The sequence below is a fragment of the Stegostoma tigrinum genome, chromosome 4 (assembly GCF_030684315.1).
Source record: "Stegostoma tigrinum isolate sSteTig4 chromosome 4, sSteTig4.hap1, whole genome shotgun sequence".
Lineage (NCBI taxonomy): Eukaryota > Metazoa > Chordata > Chondrichthyes > Orectolobiformes > Stegostomatidae > Stegostoma > Stegostoma tigrinum.
The window spans coordinates 59381608-59402532 of record NC_081357.1 but is presented as its reverse complement, the minus strand read 5'-3'; the positions used below and the strand labels follow the sequence as shown (position 1 = coordinate 59402532).

General features: G+C 42.5%; 1 protein-coding gene across 2 annotated transcripts; it reads left to right on the top strand.

The window, feature by feature from the left end:
• Nucleotides 1-16473: 16473 nt before the first annotated feature.
• Nucleotides 16474-20611, top strand: marcksa (myristoylated alanine-rich protein kinase C substrate a). 2 transcript variants are annotated; one of them, XM_048531109.2, is made up of 2 exons: nucleotides 16474-16991; nucleotides 18627-20611. In XM_048531109.2, exons 1-2 carry the CDS (start codon nucleotides 16893-16895, stop codon nucleotides 19500-19502), a joined length of 975 nt encoding a protein of 324 aa, XP_048387066.1. In that variant the 5' UTR covers nucleotides 16474-16892; the 3' UTR covers nucleotides 19503-20611. The 2 variants fall into 2 exon arrangements, with proteins under 2 accessions (XP_048387066.1, XP_048387067.1); XM_048531110.2 differs by lacking the exon at nucleotides 16474-16991 and adding an exon at nucleotides 17999-18162.
• Nucleotides 20612-20925: the final 314 nt, after the last annotated feature.

Sequence of the window (20925 nt, the reverse complement as noted above, 5' to 3'; positions counted from 1 at the left end):
TGTCCGTGACACCACCCACGCCCTCCACCTCCTCCAGGACTTCCAATTCCCTGGCCCCCAACACCTCATATTCACCATGGACGTCCAGTCCCTGTACACCTGCATTCCGCATGGAGATGGCCTCAAGGCCCTCCGCTTCTTCCTGTCCCGCAGGCCCGACCAGGCCCCCTCCACCGACACTCTCATCCGCCTAGCGGAACTCGTCCTCACACTCAACAACTTCTCTTTTGACTCCTCCCACTTCCTACAGACTAAGGGGGTGGCCATGGGCACCCGCATGGGCCCCAGCTATGCCTGCCTCTTTGTAGGTTACGTGGAACAGTCCATCTTCCGCACCTACACAGGCCCCAAACCCCACCTCTTCCTCCGGTACATTGATGACTGTATCGGCGCCGCCTCTTGCTCCCCAGAGGAGCTCGAACAGTTCATCCACTTCACCAACACCTTCCACCCCAACCTTCAGTTCACCTGGGCCATCTCCAGCACATCCCTCACCTTCCTGGACCTCTCAGTCTCCATCTCAGGCAACCAGCTTGTAACTGATGTCCATTTCAAGCCCACCGACTCCCACAGCTACCTAGAATACACCTCCTCCCACCCACCCTCCTGCAAAAATTCCATCCCCTATTCCCAATTCCTCCGCCTCCGCCGCATCTGCTCCCACGATAAGACATTCCACTCCCGCACATCCCAGATGTCCAAGTTCTTTAAGGACCGCAACTTCCCCCCCACGGTGATTGAGAACGCCCTTGACCGCGTCTCCCGCATTTCCCGCGACACATCCCTCACACCCCGCCCCCGCCACAACCGCCCCAAGAGGATCCCCCTCGTTCTCACACACCACCCTACCAACCTCCGGATACAACGCATTATCCTCCGACACTTCCGCCATTTACAATCCGACCCCACCACCCAAGACATTTTTCCATCCCCACCCCTGTCTGCTTTCCGGAGAGACCACTCTCTCCGTGACTCCCTTGTTCGCTCCACACTGCCCTCCAACCCCACCACACCCGGCACCTTCCCCTGCAACCGCAGGAAATGCTACACTTGTCCCCACACCTCCTCCCTCACCCCCATCCCAGGCCCCAAGATGACATTCCACATTAAGCAGAGGTTCACCTGCACATCTGCCAATGTGGTATACTGCATCCACTGTACCCGGTGCGGCTTTCTCTACATTGGGGAAACCAAGCGGAGGCTTGGGGACCGCTTTGCAGAACACCTCCGCTCAGTTCGCAACAAACAACTGCACCTCCCAGTCGCAAACCATTTCCACTCCCCCTCCCATTCTCTTGATGACATGTCCATCATGGGCCTCCTGCACTGCCACAATGATGCCACCCGAAGGTTGCAGGAACAGCAACTCATATTCCGCCTGGCAACCCTGCAGCCATATGGTATCAATGTGGACTTCACCAGTTTCAAAATCTCCCCTTCCCCCACTGCATCCCTAAACCAGCCCAGTTCATCCCCTCCCCCCACTGCACCACACAACCAGCCCAGCTCTTCCCCCCCACCCACTGCATCCCAAAACCAGTCCAACCTGTCTCTGCCTCCCTAACCGGTTCTTCCTCTCACCCATCCCTTCCTCCCACCCCAAGCCGCACCCCCAGCTACCTACTAACCTCATCCCACCTCCTTGACCTGTCCGTCTTCCCTGGACTGACCTATCCCCTCCCTACCTCCCCACCCACACCTTCTCCACCTATCTTCTTTACTCTCCATCTTCGGTCCGCCTCCCCCTCTCTCCCTATTTATTCCAGTTCCCTCCCCCCAACCCCCTCTCTGATGAAGGGTCTAGGCCCGAAACGTCAGCTTTTGTGCTCCTGAGATGCTGCTTGGCCTGCTGTGTTCATCCAGCCTCACATTTTATTATCATGGCTAACCTTACTAGCATGCATAGCCCTGGGCACTTCTGCAAATTTAGAATGGCCAAGCCACCTAACCTGCACATCTTTGGGCTGTGGGAGGAAACCAGAGCACCTGGAGGAATCCCATGCAGACATGGGGACAATGTACAAACTCCACACAGTCATTCACCTGAGGCTGGAATCGAACCCTGATCACTGGTGCTATGGAAGTTGATTTTATACATTTAATATAATTATCAAGGTACATATGAAGCAATTTTCCAACTTTGCTTTCCTGCAGGGGACAATACAACACAAGCCCTTTCCCCTTCCCAAACACCTAATCCTGATAGAATTTTCAGACCAAACAGTTGGAAGGTTATTTTTGAAATTGTACAAATTTCCTGGCTCGACTTGCAATGATCAAGGCTCCCAACTGGAAAGACAAAGCTAAAAAATTATCACTCTAATGTGTGCTGCTATGTAGAAAATAGCTTGATTTATGAAGCACTTACACAAACTGGAGCTGTAGTAGATGTTGCATCAACACAAATGAAAAATGCTGTGGATGCTGAGGACTGAAATAAAATTAGAAAATTGGAAATATTCAGCAGGTCAGTAAGTGACCTGAGGCATTAACTGTTTTTCTCTTCAGATGCACTACGTATTTTCAACCTTTTTCTGTTGAGTGCTAGGCCATTAGTTACGGAAAGGAAAAGTTACTCAGCTTTCCTTTCTTTATTGGCACCTCCTGTGTATTGCTGTACATTGGACTGGAAGGTGAGTTCAGGATAAGGTTAGGCTATGACAGATCCTGGATTGCATATTCAGATGGGATCTGAGAGATGAAGTAGGGTGTCGCAAGGAGATGGAGCATTAGCACCAGCACAATCCTGAGGGGCCATATTGTTAGTTACTGTGCAGTAAAGGGTAGGACGTTCTTTGTAATTACTCTATTATTTTCCGAAAAGGAAAAACTAATCCTACTTCAGATTGATTTATGCATCACTCTTTAAAAAAAAGTTCCATTTGTGTAACGTAAGTAGAAAATTTAAGATCTCAATCAATGTTGGAGATTTTTATTTACCCTGATTTGTCATTATTCTTCGTTAGAATAGAGAAGATGCTTCATTATATTTTATGCACAGATGTCTGTTCTTCCACTTATCTCATTCTACTTGTTATGAATTTGAAACCTTGGTATACATGTTCACTTTGTTCACTAACTTAATGCTACCTTGACTTTGTTTTCAATATTAGCCAGTTTATAAATTCGGACATCCATTCAGTAGTAGGCACATTTCCACAGACTAGATCCTGCCCAAAAACATTTCTTTCCAAATGTAATAGTATTATATTATTAGCTAATGAATAGTATTTCTTTTCTTCAATATATTCTGAGAGTGAATCTTTTAACCTGTGAACTGATATTTTCATTCAAATTGGCCAAGGCAACATTTTTGTTTAAAACTAAGCAGTCCTCGTAGCATGTATAGTGCTGGGTATGGTCTAGCGACAACAGGGGTTCCACCATTGGCCTTGGTGTGATTATCGTGTTTGTGTGTGTCGCGATCAGATGAAAACAACAACAGCTTCTTCCGCAATGCCCTCCAGGATAAAATGACCTGGCAACTTTCACTGTGTAGATTCAGTCAGGCATGATGAATAGCCAGCCACCTGGTTACCAGATGTCTAGACTAGCAATCTGGAGGTCATGAGTTTAAATCCCACCATGCCAAGTTGTGAAATTGAAATTCACAAATCTAATCATTTATGGGCTAACACTAACCATCAAAACAAAATCTTATTGATTATTATAGAAACATCCAACAATTCACTAATACACTTCGGGGAAGAAATGTATCACCAATACATGTTATTCAAGTTGCACACAATGTTGCAGATTGGTAATGTCTCAACACAACTAGGAATAGGCAAAAAATACTAATTGCCATTTGGAGGATGTTGTTGATGCACTAATGTTGATGTATTAGGAGCTTAAAAGTTTGAGGCCTACTGTGCTCAACATGCTGAGCCCAAAATGGCCATTCTGCAATTAGCACGCTGAGAGTCTTTGGTCAAAATGGCTATTTAAGGCCCAGAGGCATTTTAAATTACGGTCTCTTTTCATTGGAGAAAAGGAGGAGGAGAGGGGACCTAATTGAGGTATACAAGATAATGAGAGGCATAGATAGAGTTGATAGCCAGAGACTATTTCCCAGGGCAGAAATGGCTAGCACGAGGGGTCATAGTTTTAAGGTGGTTGGTGGAAAGTATAGAGGGGATGTCAAAGGCGGGTTCTTTACACAGAGAGTTGTGAGAGCATGGAATGCGTTGCCAGCAGCAGTTGTGGAAGCAAGGTCATTGGGGACATTTAAGAGACTGCTGGACATGCATATGGTCACAGAAATTTGAGGGTGCATACATGAGGATCAATGGTCGGCACAACATTGTGGGCTGAAGGGCCTGTTCTGTGCTGTACTGTTCTATGTTCTATGTTCTATACTTCATAGAACCTGAATGGAACACTCATTTGCTAAGCACCAGTTTGGAACAGGAGCTTCAGCTGAAGCTGGAAAGGATTTAAAAATGTAATCTACTTTATCCGTGACTTTTATATTATTCATCATCAAGCAAATCCTGTGAAGAGACTTAAGTGTCTACCATCCAGAACACCATCACTCCGAGAGCTGCCTCTGAGTAGTTAATCTGTCACTGATTTCCCTAAAAGCAATTGGATATCACCATTGATCCAGAATTCCCCAAACTTCATCCCTCTATTTCGGACTATCCCAGTGTCCTCTAGCACAAAATTCTAAAGTAAAAGGCGTCTCCAGTAAACATTCATAATAACTGCACTCAACACCACTTCCAATAACACATACAAAACTCAACTATTTATACTTACATTTCTCTTGGTATCTGCTCTCATGCTATAATGCAGTGCCAATGCAGTATAAATGCTGTACAGAAGCTGCAGGATTTCAGTGGGAGAAGACTGCAGATAGCCTTCAAAAGTGTCTTCACGCCGTTCTGTTCCTATTGGGATTTAAGATTTGGATTTTGCTGCCTCCACAAGGGTAGTAGAGAGGATGGCAGATTTGTACACGATGGAACCATCACCTCCCCATGCAGCAGTACCTTAGCATTCCTAGTAATCTGGTCATCCCCAGATTGCTGGAACTACCATGGATTTAGATGACCACTTGAACATCACAGTCCAAACTCAAACTTATGCAGGATCTTCATTGTGACATTGGGTGGTACAGGAATTGAACCCACGCTGTTTGTGTCACTTTACATTATAAACCAGCCGTCCAGCCAGCTGAGCTAATCAACCCCCACAGTTGGTAGAGAATTACATTTGAAAGTGTAATCTTTCCCATTGACCACTTGTTTGAGGTAATTGAATTTTGGGCACAATTGCATTCAAGTCTGTGGAGACACGCTCTTAAATTTATTAATTCAACCACCTGCTCTTAGTCCCTTAGTGGTGGGGTCATTCCATAGGAAGGCAGGGATTCCATGGTGCACAAATCCGATCTCCTCTCTCAGGATGCTGCTACTCCTGTAGAGGTGGTGGAGCATAAATCTTATGTCCCACCAAGACCAGAGTTGTTGAAAGACATCCTTCGAGACCATTTGCAGTCTCCCTGATTAAAATCCAGCAGCTTAACATCATTTGAGGGACCCTTGTGAAAACAAGGCCTTTTCCTTCTTTCAATATCCTTAAGTAAGGCCTCAAACATCTGAAACCCTTGTCTCTGCCATGCCATTTCTTTGATAATGCTACACCTTAAAAGAAATACTTATGGACACAGTTCCACTATCTGCTGCAGCCAACATACATGTCTGCTTTAAGAAGTAAAGTTTTCTATGTAAGATGTGCAGGCTAGCTGATCTTCATGCTGGCCATCTTGCTCCCTTACTGAGTGTACAGCCAGTTATAGGGTCACAGAGTATACAACACAAAAACAGACCTAACAGGTCTAACATGGAAACCTGCCAACCATGTTTCCTAAACTGAACTAGTCCTATTTGTCAGCATTTGGCCCATTTGCCTCTAAACCATTCCTATCCACGTAGCAAATGTCTTATAAATGTTATAATTATGCCCACATCTATCACCTCCTGTGGCTTGATCCATATATGCAGCACCCTCTGTGCAAAAATGTGGCCTCACCAATGTCTTTTACAGTTGCAACATGACACCCCAACTCCAGTACTCATGCGCTGACCCATGAAGGCAAGTGTACCAAATGCTTTCTTCACCATACTGTCTACCAGTGATGCCACTTTCAAGGAACTATGTACCTGAACCCCTAGGTCTCTCTGTTCAATAACAGTCCCCAGGGTCCTACCATTATCTGTATAAGGCCTACCCTGGTTTGACTTACCAAAGTGCAACACCTTGGATTTAGTTAAATTCAACTTCATCTGCCACTCCTTGGGCCATTAGCCCAGCTGATCAAGATCCTGTTGTACACTTGGACAACCTTCTTTGTTGTCTACTATACCACCAATTTTGGTGTCATCTGCAAACTTACTAACCATGCATCCTATATTCTCATCCAAATTGTTTATGTAAATGAAAAACAACAGTGGGCCCAGCACTGATCCTGCATCACATTGCTGATCACATGCCTCCAGTCTGAATAACAACTCTCTACCACCACCCTATGCCTCCTACTGTGAAATCAATTTTTTTATCCAATTGGATTGGTGTCCCTGGATACCATGTGATTTAAACTTACTAACCAGTCTACAATGCCTTGCTAACATACATATAGACAATATTGACTGTTCTGCCTTCATCTAACTTCTTGGTCATGTCTTCAAAACACCCAAATAAGTTTGTGAGACACGATTTACTTAGAAGCATGTTTGGAACTGGGCTGGATTCTAGAATTATGCTGATAAGAAAGGTGAGGGGCAATCCTGCAATGTCATCCCTCTGCCTGAAAACCAAGTCTGACCAATTTTTTAGACCATTGTTTGCACACAAGAAGTTTTTATCTGTACATTTTGATATCATAAGATGTTTTTGTCTCACAGTGAGTACTTGAAGTTAACTTTGCAAGGTAGTTTTATAAACTCCAACCAAGATAGTATAACACCAAATATTTCTTCATTCATAGTTTTCAAGTACAGACAAAACTGTAAGTTTGAACATTTTTACATGACTGCAATATTATAGGGGATTGTATTACCACTTGGAAATAAATATATGCTTTAGTGAAATGGAACATGATCTAAATCACTTGTTCTATTCACTCCCAGGAAAAGCTTGTGAACAATGACCGTCTGCATATGCACTGAGCATCATCTGATATTGAATTTATATGTCTTTGGCTGTGCCATTTTTCTATTCACAGGAACAAAGGTGCAGATGAGTTGCACATTTCATATCAGGATTTAAGTAATGAGACAGAAAGTCCATTTAAATTGATTGGTCATTAATGAAAGTAACATTTTTTATAAAATAACTATGCCACGTATTACTTGAATCAGGCATCTGGTTTAGTTTGTTCAACAGCTCTTACTACCCAAATCCATTACAAATGCAAAATGTGAAGGAGGTTGGAAATCTAAAATAAGAACAGAAAAGGTTAGAACGCTACCAGATCAGCATCTGTAGAGACATTAAGAGTTAATCTTTCAGATTGATAGTCTTTCATCGGGATTCTAACCATAACAATGTGACTACTCTCAGAAAGGTTAAGTACTAAAGGTAATTAACAATATCATTTTACATCCACGGCCGATTCTCTTAAAGAAGCAAAAAGATTATTACTTAATGGTGAGGTTGATACTTCAATTCTAGTTACACATCAGTTGCACAATATTGGAGTAAGGTGTCCTTTGAATGATCTGTACAATAAATTAAAAGAAAATCTCAACTGTTTAAAAGAAATATGCTTACATTAGGACACAGAGGATATCTTCATTTGTAGTATCTATTAATGTGGCTATTGTTGAACATGAAATTTCGCACAAAATAGGTAAGTAGAAAGTTAAGGGACCTATTCTTAATTATGGATTATAGAGTTTTGTTTATTCAGTGTGGCTGTTGATTTGGAGTGACCTCATATTAGATAGGGTGTGTGTGTGAGACAGAGACAGAGAGAGACAGAGAGAGAGAGAGAGAGAGAGAGAGAGAATGGAGGCTCAGACACCAATTGTATCTTCCAGCGTGAGCTTTATTATTAAGCTGAGCCACATTGTTTTAAATGTTTAGTGGTAGGTCAGTGTTATTGCAGTTATGTCAAAACTGTCTCTTTCAGCATTCATTACAATCTTTCTGTGTCAGAATGAGGTAACATAAGCCAGGAAATGTTGCAGACCACCACCCTACACAGCTGAAATATTGTTCAGGAAATATGTGTGAATGTTCCTAGAAAAGCAAAAGGATATTACTACAAGACAAAAATTGTTGCACCAGAATATAACTGCATAACCAAGCGTGTTCATTCAGAAATACGGTCATTAAACAATTTCAAACATTAATTCGTGAAGCTGGAACACATTTCCACTTCCGTCCTGATACTTGCAATTCAGAGAATCTCTCACTAGGATAGTATTTTGTGTCAACACGAGCCCTCAAATACCTTATTCAAGTCCACTTTTGACATCGAAAATTCCGGCTGACCAGCTAAAAATGCAAAAGCATCAGACAATTTTAGCTGGGCCAGTAATCAGGGATTCTACTCTACAGCACTATCCAGTGACCCTTGGTGGAAAGTGAATGTGTCTCCATGAGAGTAGGATTTAACTTGACTGTGATTTCTGTCACACTTGAACAACCAGCCAACACTTGCCACAAAGACTTACACATGAATGGCCACTTGTCAAAGTACCAGAGAGTAACCCATTCTAACAGAACTACTCCCCTGCAAGACTATGCCTTCCCGGGGAAGAGATGTTGATTAAACATTCCTAACAATTGCCAAATAATGTTTCTTAATAGATTTTATTTTCTTAAAGAGTAAGATGGGGTTGTTGCTGTAGAATTATAGTTCAAATCTAACAAGCTGCGCTATGTTAAAAATTGAATCTTGGATAGATCTTGGTCACCAATAGCAATTATTTTCTGTGGATAGACCTAATGCGACCTTGTGAACTTAAAGCCTTAGGTACAACCTCAATCTACAAACAATCTGTATCTACCTTTTCTTATCAGTTGTTAAGTATTTTGACATTATCAGTGTCAATCAGATCTAAAAAAAGTCTAACTAATTCCCATTGAAATAACTAACATTTTAAAAATTCTTTGAATTATGCAAGAGTAAACAATGGAACGCAAGAAAGATTTTAGTGAACAACCATGGCGTCTTTAGGAAACAATAACAATAAATTTCATATTATTAGAAAGAGAATGATCAGGTAATTGTGATTATGCTGAATCTGACTTAGAAATGAACTAAGCCTAAACTTCTGATGTCTTATATAAGCAAGACTGATATTTGTCTAAATATTTTATTCAAGCATTAGAAATTTTTAATTAATTAAATGAGGAAATGAATGTCCGTTCTTAAATGGCCACACTCTAATGAACTGTAAAAAGAAACTTTAAAGGAAACTTAGTAAATCCATTTAAAATTACATTTCCAGGGTGACGGTGTACACCAGACCTCAAACATGCTGGCAGACATTGCATACTTCCCATCTGGGGACAGTCCTATGAGGCTGCAGCTGCAGAAGAGAAATAGGCATAGATAGTAGGAACTGCAGATGCTGGAGAAGCTGAGATAACAAGGTGTACAGCTGGATGAACACAGCAGGCCAAGCAGCATCAGAGGAGCAGGAAAGCTGACGTTTCAGGCCTAGTCCCTTCTTCATCCTTCCTGCTCCTCTTTGTTGCTTGGCCTGCTGTGTTCATCCAGCTCTACATCTCGTTATCTGAAGAGAAATAGGCAGACAGGTTTAGTGACCTGGTCATCACGTAAGCTCCAATCCAAAGGTTTAACAGCGAAAGTGATTAAATGCAATGTCTCGATGTCAAAAACAGTGAGTGTAAATCTTCAGCAATTGCAAACTTATGAATTATGAGCAGAAACAGTCCTTTAGGCCTCTTAAGTGCACTCCACTTTCAAAAAGATTGTTGCTGACCTGTTTGCATTTTGAAATCAACATTCCCACCTACTCCTGGTAATCTTTGTCGAACGAGAATCTACTTACCTCCACCTTAAAAATATTCAAGTAGCCCAACAGCACTGCCTTTTGAGGCAGAGTTCCAAAGTTGTACCACGATCTGAGAGAAGACATTTCTGCTCATCTCCTAAAAGAATGACCTTTAATTTTTAAACTGTGCCCCTAATTTTGGACTCACCCAGTAGAGGAAGTACCCATTTCACATCCACCTTATCAAGACTATTCAGAATCTTCACTTCATTCAATCACACCTCATTCTTCTAAGCTTCAGTGGAAACAAGCATAGTCTGTCCACCCTTTTCTCATGAGACAATCCACTTATTTCAGATATTAATCCAGTAAACCTCCTCTGAATCACCTCCAACATACTTACATCCTTTCTTAAATAAAGAGACCGAAACTGCACATAGTATTCTAGGTGCTATCTCACCAATGTCCTGCATTACTGAATCGCAATATCCTTACTTTATGTTCAATTCATCTTATAATAAAGGATAGCATTCCATTAAATGAAAACAAAAATACTCTGGATGCTGGAAATTTGGAACAAACCCAGAGAATTCTGGAGAAACTCAGCAGTTCTGGCAGCATCTGTGGAGAGAGAGAAACACAGTTAATGTTTTGAGTCCGGCAAAACTATTATTCAGAAAACAGTCTTTTAGCATTTAGCAATGACCTCTGATTATGCAGTTCATACATTCTCAAATTATGACTCTCCAAACACCATGAGGTCATTAGAATTCTGCACTTTAAAGAAAACATTACTGGCATTACAAACATTGACCCCGGTCAGTGTTTCTGTATTTAGAGTACTTGTGATGAATGTAGAAGACCTTTGTTTCTGTGTCAACAACCAATACTGAATGCTGACCAGATCAATTGGAACATTTAATCAGTGATGGCTAGCCATCTTTGTTGATGTCATGCCCTGTATTCAGAAACAAATAAAGTCAAAGTCTGTTTGATGTCTGGGTAGCTTCTCTTTGAAATGCTAATAAATATGAAGTTGCAGACTGGGGGAAGTAGACTAAACCATTACCATACCACTAATTGTTGCCCCAAGAACTTATGTGCACAAGTTAAAAATAGTTAACAAATCAAGTTTTTTTTTAAAAATCATACACAGTTAATTGTATAAAGCCATGCTTTTGTAAGAAAGTTTCACCTATGAGGATCATATATCAGAATTTTGAATGCATGGTCCTCATGTCTTTCCAGTCATTAATTATAGTAGATATGAAACCATATGGGAATTTACCCTGATATCTAAAATGCACTTCAGGTAGGTAACCCAACTCACCAGAAATGTATTTATGTAAAACTTTAATGTTTTGGCTTTAGCATCTATGTTAGCAGAGATAATGGGAACTGCAGATGCTGGAGAATCCAAGATAACAAAGTGTGGAGCTGGCTGAACACAGCAGGCCAAGCAGCATCTCAGGAGCACAAAGCTGACGTTTCGGGCCTAGACCCTTCAACAGCCTGATGAAGGGTCTAGGCCCGAAACGTCAGCTTTTGTGCTCCTGAGATGCTGCTTGGCCTGCTGTGTTCAGCCAGCTTCCCACTTTGTTATCTATGTTAGCAAATGCTTCTTCTGAATTAAATCTTTGCCCAAGTTGCTCAAATTTACTTCTGTTAGCTTGGAATGTTGAAGTTTAAGGGATTGCTCAGTACACATGTTCATTGCATGAAAGTCTGTCTCATTCATGAGTTTTGTAGATTTCACCATTACGTAGTTCAGAAAAGATATTTTAATCCTTTTCTATTGTCAAATTGTGATTCCAGCATTAGTAATTTTGTACATTTTACTGTTTTAACTTATCGTATTTGTACATAAAATCTGATTGTTACTTTTAACTTCAATACAATTGTCTGTATGATCTTCACTGTCCTGCACTTTTAAGTCGGAAAAAGGACAAAATTGGCATCCGATGTGATCTTCAATCAGAAGATATAATACAGAAAACATGACAGTGTGTAACTTGCATTCAACTTTTAGGAAGAAAAATATTCAGTGTCCCATCTTTCTTTATCATGGGGCTGAACATTATATTTTGTTGGCAAAATCTGAGCCGTGTGGGTTTTTTTGGACGGATTCACATTGCGCACCGCCCCCCCCACCCCGCCCCACTGAGATTTCTCACTGTATCTTATGAAACACACGTCATTACACACCTATCCTGTCACTATGATGTCCCTCATGTCTAATTCTGTCCCCATCTCACCACAAGCCTTCCCAGAAAAACTGACCACTCTTGAGGTAGCAAGCAAAAAAAAACAGCCATCACTGTCACAACAGTTTACTGTGCACCCAGACAAGCATTGCCAGACTAGAACTGCAAAGTTCCTGATCATGCTGCAATCTTGACAGGCAGGAAAACTGGCACTCCACTTTGCAGGCAGGAAACTGAAGGACCTGTGGTGCAAATGAGGAAGGGTCCTCTTCCTCTAAGACCAGGGGTGGAGACCACAACACCGGACCATGCCAATATGCTCACAGGTTGCCACCCAGGTCAGTGCAGTATTAGCATCTGGAGGAAAAGTCAGTGTAGAGAGAACTCAATGACCTTCTCCACTGCACCAGTGTAAGTACTACCATCGCCTCTCCAATGCCTCATATTCAAACTATCTCTGCTATCAAACCCATCTCCCACTAAGTTTCATGCTCAACCATTCTCCCTGATGCACACAGCATTTTCCTCCCTCTGTCATCAACCTTGATTTCCAACACCATTAACCCTGCAGCTGTGCCACCAATTTGATTTCACTAGTATCTTCCTCTCTGTCTCAATGCAGGAGGAAACCAGCCCACAGCAGTGCAGAACAAATCATGACGGGGGGGGGGGGGGGGGGGGGGGGGTGTTGCATAGAATTCAGCTCTTCATCATGTGCAAGGAGTGAACCGTCACTTTGGCCACTGCAAGTGGTTGACTGAAGATGTCCAAGCTCCGAGGTATATTTCATTGAAAATCCCTTGACCAAATGCCATCTCTGGACTGAGGAATGCTGATGACCATAAAAAGCTTCTTGGCTTTGTGTCTGTGCTAAACAGCAGCACAGTGAGCCTGATATCTCTAACTAAAGGGACAAAGTGCAAAAAGGGAAGGCTAGAAAATTCAAGGCAGTGATGCTGTGAGCAACTTGATACGTGAGTGAGTGAGTGTGATGACAGCAAGCAAAGAGCCCAGAAATATTTTATGGCCCAGTCCATGAGCTGGTGGGTGCATGTTCCTGAGTGTAAAGTCTCCTGCTGCAGCATTTCAATAATTATTATTGTTATTATTATCATTATTATTATTATTATTATTATTGTAAATGCATCACTGATGTTCTGGAAAGTCCTGTAAGTGGATTGCAGATATGCCATGAGGGTTCTTAGAAGCTGGCACATGTCAGATGCCAATAGCAATAGATTTGGGGCATGTGTGAATGATCCTCATAAAATGGGTCCTGTGATGTTGGTGCCCAATGTTGATCATGGAGGTCCCTTGGAGTAAGCGGTGAGCTGAGTTTGCTAGGTACACATTCTGACTTCTATTTTGAATATTCTTGGAGAATTCTTGTCTAGCAAGACAGAAAACTTATTATTAATGAAATGTGAGGCTGAATGAACACAGCAAGCATCCAGCCTCACATTTTATTATCTTGGAATTCTCCAGCATCTGCAGTTCCCATTATCTCTGAAACTTATTATTAATGATGTGTTTATTAAAGGAGGTGTTTAACAAACTATAATCCTCCTTAACTTGCCACTACTTAGTGAGAAACATGTCTCACCACTCAGCAAAGGCAGAAATAATGCCACGGAATGGTCCTGATGCTGAGATAGGCCTTGCCAGACTTCTGGTAACCAATCTGGCTATAAGGCTTGCCTTAGCCCACAATACTCAGATCCTATAGTATTCCACCCGTGGGCTGTGAATTAATACCGTATGCTTTCAAATTGTACCAATGGAAAATTGTAATTGCTGCATAAATTGAATTTTTGTGTTTAATATATTTAGTACTTTAAATTGTCTTATGGTGAGCTATACTGAAGCTAACAATGGCAGACTGCCACAACTAGAAATAGAGCAAGATTAGCAGTTTACACAGGAAAACTGGCAGAATTGTATAATCCCCAAAACACCAATAAAGTTCATACTAACATGCAATAAATGGAATGCCATGTTCATTCACTAGAAACCAGTAGGCCTAATTATAAATGGAATACGATCTCAAAACACTTGTTAAAATGGTATGAAAGCATTTTTAATTTATATTAACTGATGAAGTCTTGTTGGAATAAAAAGATACCAATAGTATTAACCATGAAAAATAAAGCATGGAGAATTTTCCTTCCACCCAGTCCTTTCAGCCAGCTGATAATTTCTTATAACCTTCATAAAGAAAAATAATGCACAGGATTCAGGTAATCAAGTTTTGCTGATTTTGTATGGATTTAAGATTGCTCAAATGTAAATTTGAAGGTGATAATTTGACCCGCAGTCCATCTGATATTCAAACAAAATCTCTTACCAGATTGTACACTACCATATTCATTGCACTAATATTTTTGATTAAACACTTTTGTTTCTATCTGAATAAATTCACACCAAATAAAATAAACCTATTTGCAGTATGTGTTAAATGCTTAAAGACACCATCTAATGAACTTATTTTAATTGCTCTGTGACCCAATTCAAATCACATATCTTAACAATTCATTCGACGTTTTTGTGGAAAAACAACTCAGTGTTCTGACTTTTGATCTTTCAACAATACATAACACAAAATAAAATCATAATTCACAAATTAATATCAAATGGCCCTTGCCTTATGTGTTTTACTTTGCATTGTTCAGTAAACAAGAGGACTGCACTTGGGCCAAATGTTGATTAGATTATTTCTCCAGAGATAAAATCTGGCGGCCCAGCCAAAGAAACACCTTGTGTCTTCGCCTGGTTTTTACATTAAGGTGTTAGTCCTGAATCTTACCCCACCCTAGCTCTTTGCAGGTGAAATGGAAAGGCGGGGGAGGGGAGGCGATGAGGATGCGGAAAGGGTGGGACACAAACCCCGCTTTAAGAATGTATAAATGGTGCTTGAAAATACTTCACACTCCAAGCCATGAGTCACGATCCAATCAACGTTAATTCAATCTGCACAAAGCTCAATTTTGTTGACATCCCACTGTGTTTGTCTTGTGTTTGATCATAACCGGGTTTATTGGAAGTTTATCCGTTTCCTTCGCTCTCTCTCTCGGTCATCCTTGAGTTGAGTGCGCTAAGGATCGAAGTCGCCATGGTAACCAGCAGCTCCGCTTCTTCAGGAGGCAGGCAGGGAAAAGCTTGGATTGAGCTGAACCCAGACTCCATCATGCGCTGGGTGGAGACAAAAAGAACTAAAGAGGGAAAGCAAAAATAGACAGGGATAAAAAGCACCAAAGCAGTACCCACTATCTCGATCTAACAGGCTATTCATCATCAGAAAGCTCGCAGCTCGTGTAAAGCGCCCAAAGCATGTGCAGATTGTATTTACATTCTCACTGGGGAGGGGGCAAACAAGAGGAAAGAAATCAACAATATATCCACGCATCTATTCGCATTAATTTGTTTAAGCTGCGAGATATTCGCCGAGCATCTTCAGACACAACAGACGCACTGATTATAATAGCAGACTCCGACATGGTGACGATGGCACATCCAATTGCAACCCAACGGCATGGAGACCACATTTAGCAAATCATTTCACGTACTCCTTCTTCATCGGCCGCAATCCAGTGTCGAACCTTTCTGTTCTTATTTCATGTACTTTAACCCAAAAAAGAGAGGAAAGATACTCCACCCGTTTCGGATCTACATAAGAAATTGAGCCGGAAGACATTGTTACAGAGTAACGGTGTATTTACCTAATCAACGGAATGGTGAGCGTAAAACATAAAGGGCATGATGTACGCCATTGATAAATGCATTTTCCTTGGCGGTGGCTATTTAAATAGTTATTATAAGCAGGAACAGCAAGTCCAAATGTTTAAACAAGTTTCTTGATGAGGCAGAAAGAAATGCTTCGCTACTTTTGTATCTGTATGTAATTCATCCAGGGATTTTTGTTTCTTTTGATTGTGTTATCATCAAACAATCTAAGATCTCAAATCGCCAGCATCAGAAATTACCATCCTTCATTGAAACCCAATTAGCTGTTTGAAGCCATTTAATCCAAGGCTGGGCAGGCGCTTTCAACATATTTAAGCATGTCACTACCCTACACACACTCATATATGTTTATCTTAGACCAAAACCAGTGCAACCCAATGTAAGCAGTAAACGGTCCCAGATTTCTCCCCCCACCCCTTGCACCTTTTCAGCGAAACATGGGCAAGGAAATATTCCGGATGGTTCGCTACAATGGTAGACTCCACCCCCGTAGCCTGTGATTGGCGGTGGAAGAGATTCGGAAGGCTATGATTGGATGTAGCCGGATTTGGTTGGCGTCATTGCTAAGTAGCCCATTCATCGATGCATTTGGGCGTTGGGCTCTGCATGTTATTAGCGCTCAGGGAGACCTCTCCATTTTACCCCCTTGTCGAAGAGCAAAAGCTACAAATCTAGGAATTTACAAATTTTATTGCCAGTGCAACGTGGCCTCCCTGCCCCCCTCCATTCGTGTTTCTTTTAGAAAAAAGAAATTGTCGCTCTGCGAAGGATTTGTTGCAAGGAACTTGAAACTTTTTTTTCTCTCAGGGTGTGATTCCGGCTCTTTTCTTCCCCCCTCTCTCTTCACTCCTCCTTCTGTCTGCCCGTCCCCGTGTGTGTGTGTGTGTGTGTGTGTGCGTGCAGCATTGAAAAGCCAGGCGTCTTTGTTCGCTTTCTTTCTTTCGCTGGCTCGGAGTTTCTTTGTTGTACAAGCATGGGAGCCCAATTCTCCAAGACCGCTGCGAATCGCGAAACTGTTGCTGAAAAAGCGGGGGAAGCTGCAGCTGGATCGCCTTCTAAAACCAATGGGCAGGTTTGTATTTTAACTCGTTTCCTTTAGATTATTTTTAAACTGGGTTTATCCGGAACGTTCTCTTTTCCCCCAAGATTTCTACTGAAGATGTAATTGTAGAAAATGTAGTACTCTAACATGGGAGTCATCAGCCATTTGGTGTTTGACGATTTTCTCTTTTCAAAAAAAATAGACGTTTGGTAATTCTGAGATGTGATTTAGAGAGGACTGTTTGTCTTCGCCACGCCGTTGTATTGGAAATTATTACAAACGAAATCGTAAACGATTTATATAAAGTACAAATGTTGTTCTAGTCGAAAAATGTGTAGTTAGTTATAGTACAGACGACTGAAAAATGCGTTGCTTTTATTGGGTTGTGTGAGTGGACGTGTTTGAGTCCTTCATTCTCGTGGATTTGTCCACGACAGTTTCGATGTCCTTTGTTTTATTTTGGGGGTGGAGGATTTCCCGTACACTGGTATCAAGGCTGTTTGGCCGGCGGTGGTGTGTCTGATGGTTAGGTGTCGGGGGTGGGTGGCTGACGACGAAATTCTTGGGCTGTCTTTCCAATGGGGTTTAAAAGGTGTGAGTCCAGTCGCTAACAGAAGCGGGATATTTGTGCAGGTCCAGCACCACGCCTTTTATCTGGTGGTGGTGGTATTGGGACCATAGTCCTGTGCAGTCGCTGAGAGCGCGCTCAGGCGTCGAGGCTAGTTGCTTTATTAAGGAAAGTATCGTTAGCCTTTGTTTCTCTTTCTCTTCCCCTCTCCTCCCCCACCCCCCCCACCACTGCAAATATAAAATGACAATTTTTTTTCGGTTCATGCGACGACAGTTGAGTAAGCACCTTTTGGGGTACAGAGAGCGGGCTGCCGGTGCCTGTCTCAAGTGAGCAGCTCAATGCTCTGCTCGCTGCCGATAACAACCTGGGTACCGTGAGCAGGGGGCGCCTCCTAGCGGTTAGCCGGCTACCCCCGGGGCTTTCCTTGAAATGGATCGCTGCAGGTTAGCATCATGTACAATACGTTGGAGGTGGGTGGGGGCTTTTAAAAAAAAACCTCGGTTAAACCTCCAGGTGGTCTAGGTTTGTCGTCATATCGTGCAGCGACGGAACAAATGCAGGGGGGGATATGGATTAAGCAAACAAATGGGTGGCGCATTACAGTGCAAGCCCGGCTTCTTCCATGAGTTGGTGAATTAAAAAAAATGCTATCCTAGTCAGTTTTAAGACCATGGGGAGGAATGTGGAGAAAAGGTGGGGGTGTGGCGAGAGACATCGCTAGAATTTGGCAGTTTGTGCCCTCTTGATTTCTCCAGTAGATATTGGGGTATACCTGGGGTTGTATTTTCCGTTTCACACCCATCAGGACGCATCGAGGTGGCTCCTGACGTTTTTGCAACCGCTGGCCATTCTCTTGTGGCCTAACAACACATCCCAGAGCATTTGCAGTGTTTCAGTCAGCAAGCTAGGGAGCGAGGTTGTAGAATTTATCCTTATTCCTCCACTCCTTCCTATCACGTTTGTTTTTTAAAGCAGGCTTGTCGGGTCATTTTTTTTGTGTGGGTCGCCTCTCTCCTAGTCTATCAGTGCTAATAAACCACCATTTTGTGTGTATTTTTCTCTGCTTTCTCTCTTCCCCGCTCCCCACTGTGTAGGAGAACGGCCATGTGAAGGTGAACGGAGACGCGTCCCCAGCCTCCGCCTCCGCCGCAGGCTCCGCCGCTGAGCCGCCCCCCGTGGAGAAAGAGGAGCTTCAGGCGAATGGGGCCACCCCTGCCGAGGAGAGTAAAGAGGAGGCGGCCACAGCTCCTGCGGTGACCAGCGAGCCGGCCAGCGCGGCTGCGGCCAAGCCTGAAGAGACGAACGGGGAGTCGGCGGAGAGCGGATCCCCGGCGGAGGGCGAGGTGGCGAAGAGCGAGGAAGCGGCGGCTCCCCCTGCTTCCACCTCGGCCGCCAGCCCGGCTAACAGCGAGACCCCGAAGAAGAAGAAGAAACGCTTCTCCTTCAAAAAGTCTTTCAAGCTCAGCGGCTTCTCCTTCAAGAAAACCAAGAAGGAGACCGGGGAGAGCGCCGACAACGAAGCGGCGGCTACTCCTAGCCCTGCTGCCGCCCCCACCTCGGAGGAAAAGGAGGATCAGGGCGCCTCTGCTCCCGCTGCTGCAGAGGCCGGCACCACAGAGGAATCCAAACCCAGCCAGGAAGGCGATGCTCCCGCCCCGGCCCCGGCGACCGAGCCTGCCGCAGCTTCTGCCAACTCGGAGGAGGAGGAGACCGGCGCCTCGCCAGACGACAAGCCCGAAGAGAAGGCTCCCGAAATCGCGGACGTACAGGAAGCCAAAGCCCCCGAGGAAGCCAAGGCCGACGAAGAGAAGCCGACAGCGGAACAAGCCTCGTCTAACCCAGCTCCCAACGCTGAAGCCTCAACTACTGAGCAAGAGGTAGCAGCAGCAGCAGCAGCAGAGCCAGCTGTACCACAGGACGTACCATCTGAGTCCAGTCCAGTGCCACCAACTACCGACTCGGCAGAGTAAAACAGAAGCCCAAAACTGGAGTGATAATCAAAGGACCTTTTTTCCATGTTTGTTTGTTGGAGTGGTGCCAGGTACTGGTTTGGAGAACTGTCTAACCAGGGATTTTAAAGGCATTTTTTTATTTTTTAAAAAGATAAAAAAAATCCCATTGCATTCATTCTGTTACCACCATTCCAACAGGCAGAGATGAGCCCCAAATCTCGCTCTGTCATTTTTTTTGCATCAGTATTACTGTTTTTGCATATTTTGCATCATTTTATACAAAAGTTTAAACCTTTTGATCAATATATGGACATGTCCAATGGTGTGGATAATCTGGGTGGGTAAATCCTGGGTAAAATGTAAATGAAGTAATATTGGAACCACAGTGCAGTGGTGTAGTTGCCAAGTAAATGTGCCACAAACTAATTATGTAAAGGATTTGTCTTTTTAAAAAATTGCAAATCTGACAAAAGTAATCCATACAGTTTACAACACTAAGTCTTGAATACAAGAAAGCAAGGAAATCTGTCAGAAAATCAATAGTTTTAGTAATGCATTAAAATCATAGAAACTTTTCACTTATCTCATTTTTAGCTGTACAAGTCAAGTGATAAGTAGAAGAAAAAAAAAGCAAGTTGTATAGGCGTTATTGTTTATTGCTGGTTCATGACCTTAAAGTGTAATTATGTATTACAGCAGGGTGTTTTTAACTGTGATTATGTATAAATGAAAACTTAATATCAAGAAGCACATGAAGTTTGCAACTCTTCACCCTGCCCATTTTGTAAAATTGCCGTCATCTTGGAAGATCTTTTAAACAATTTTAAATGAAAAGCTGTGATAAGTGGAATGGTTGCTGTTTATATACTGTTGTATGTTTGGTTACAGCAGTCAATGCTTTTTTTCAGCCGTCTTTGACAATTGGGAAAACTCTTCAGATGCAATGCGTTTTGTGTAGCATCTTGTCTATCATAGTTTTTTGTAAATACTGGAGAAGCTTTGACCAATTTGATTTAGAAATGGAATGTAACTTTGCTTACAAAATTGCTATTAAACTTCTCTGCTTAAGGTGTTCTAATTTTCTGTGAGCACACTAAAAGCAAAAATAAATGTGAATAAAGTTTCAACTTAGTGTATTTTATTACTCTGCTCATTTTGAAGTTAGAGACTGTTCATTGTCACACTATAAAATTATTGAACAATTTGCTACATCTCAGCTGAAAAGTGTCAATATAAAAGGTATCTTTAACTGACCACTTAAAGGTGAGTTGAGACGGAGGTGGACAAGATGAATCAAATGTAGTGTTTAAAATTTTAATGCTTTTATTAACTTATTTAGTGCAATTTAATACTAAAATTGGATGTTTTGAGGATTATTTTTGATTTTAAAAGGTTATGGACTTTTTTGAATTTTTTTAAAAAAACAAATTAGATTCCTGAA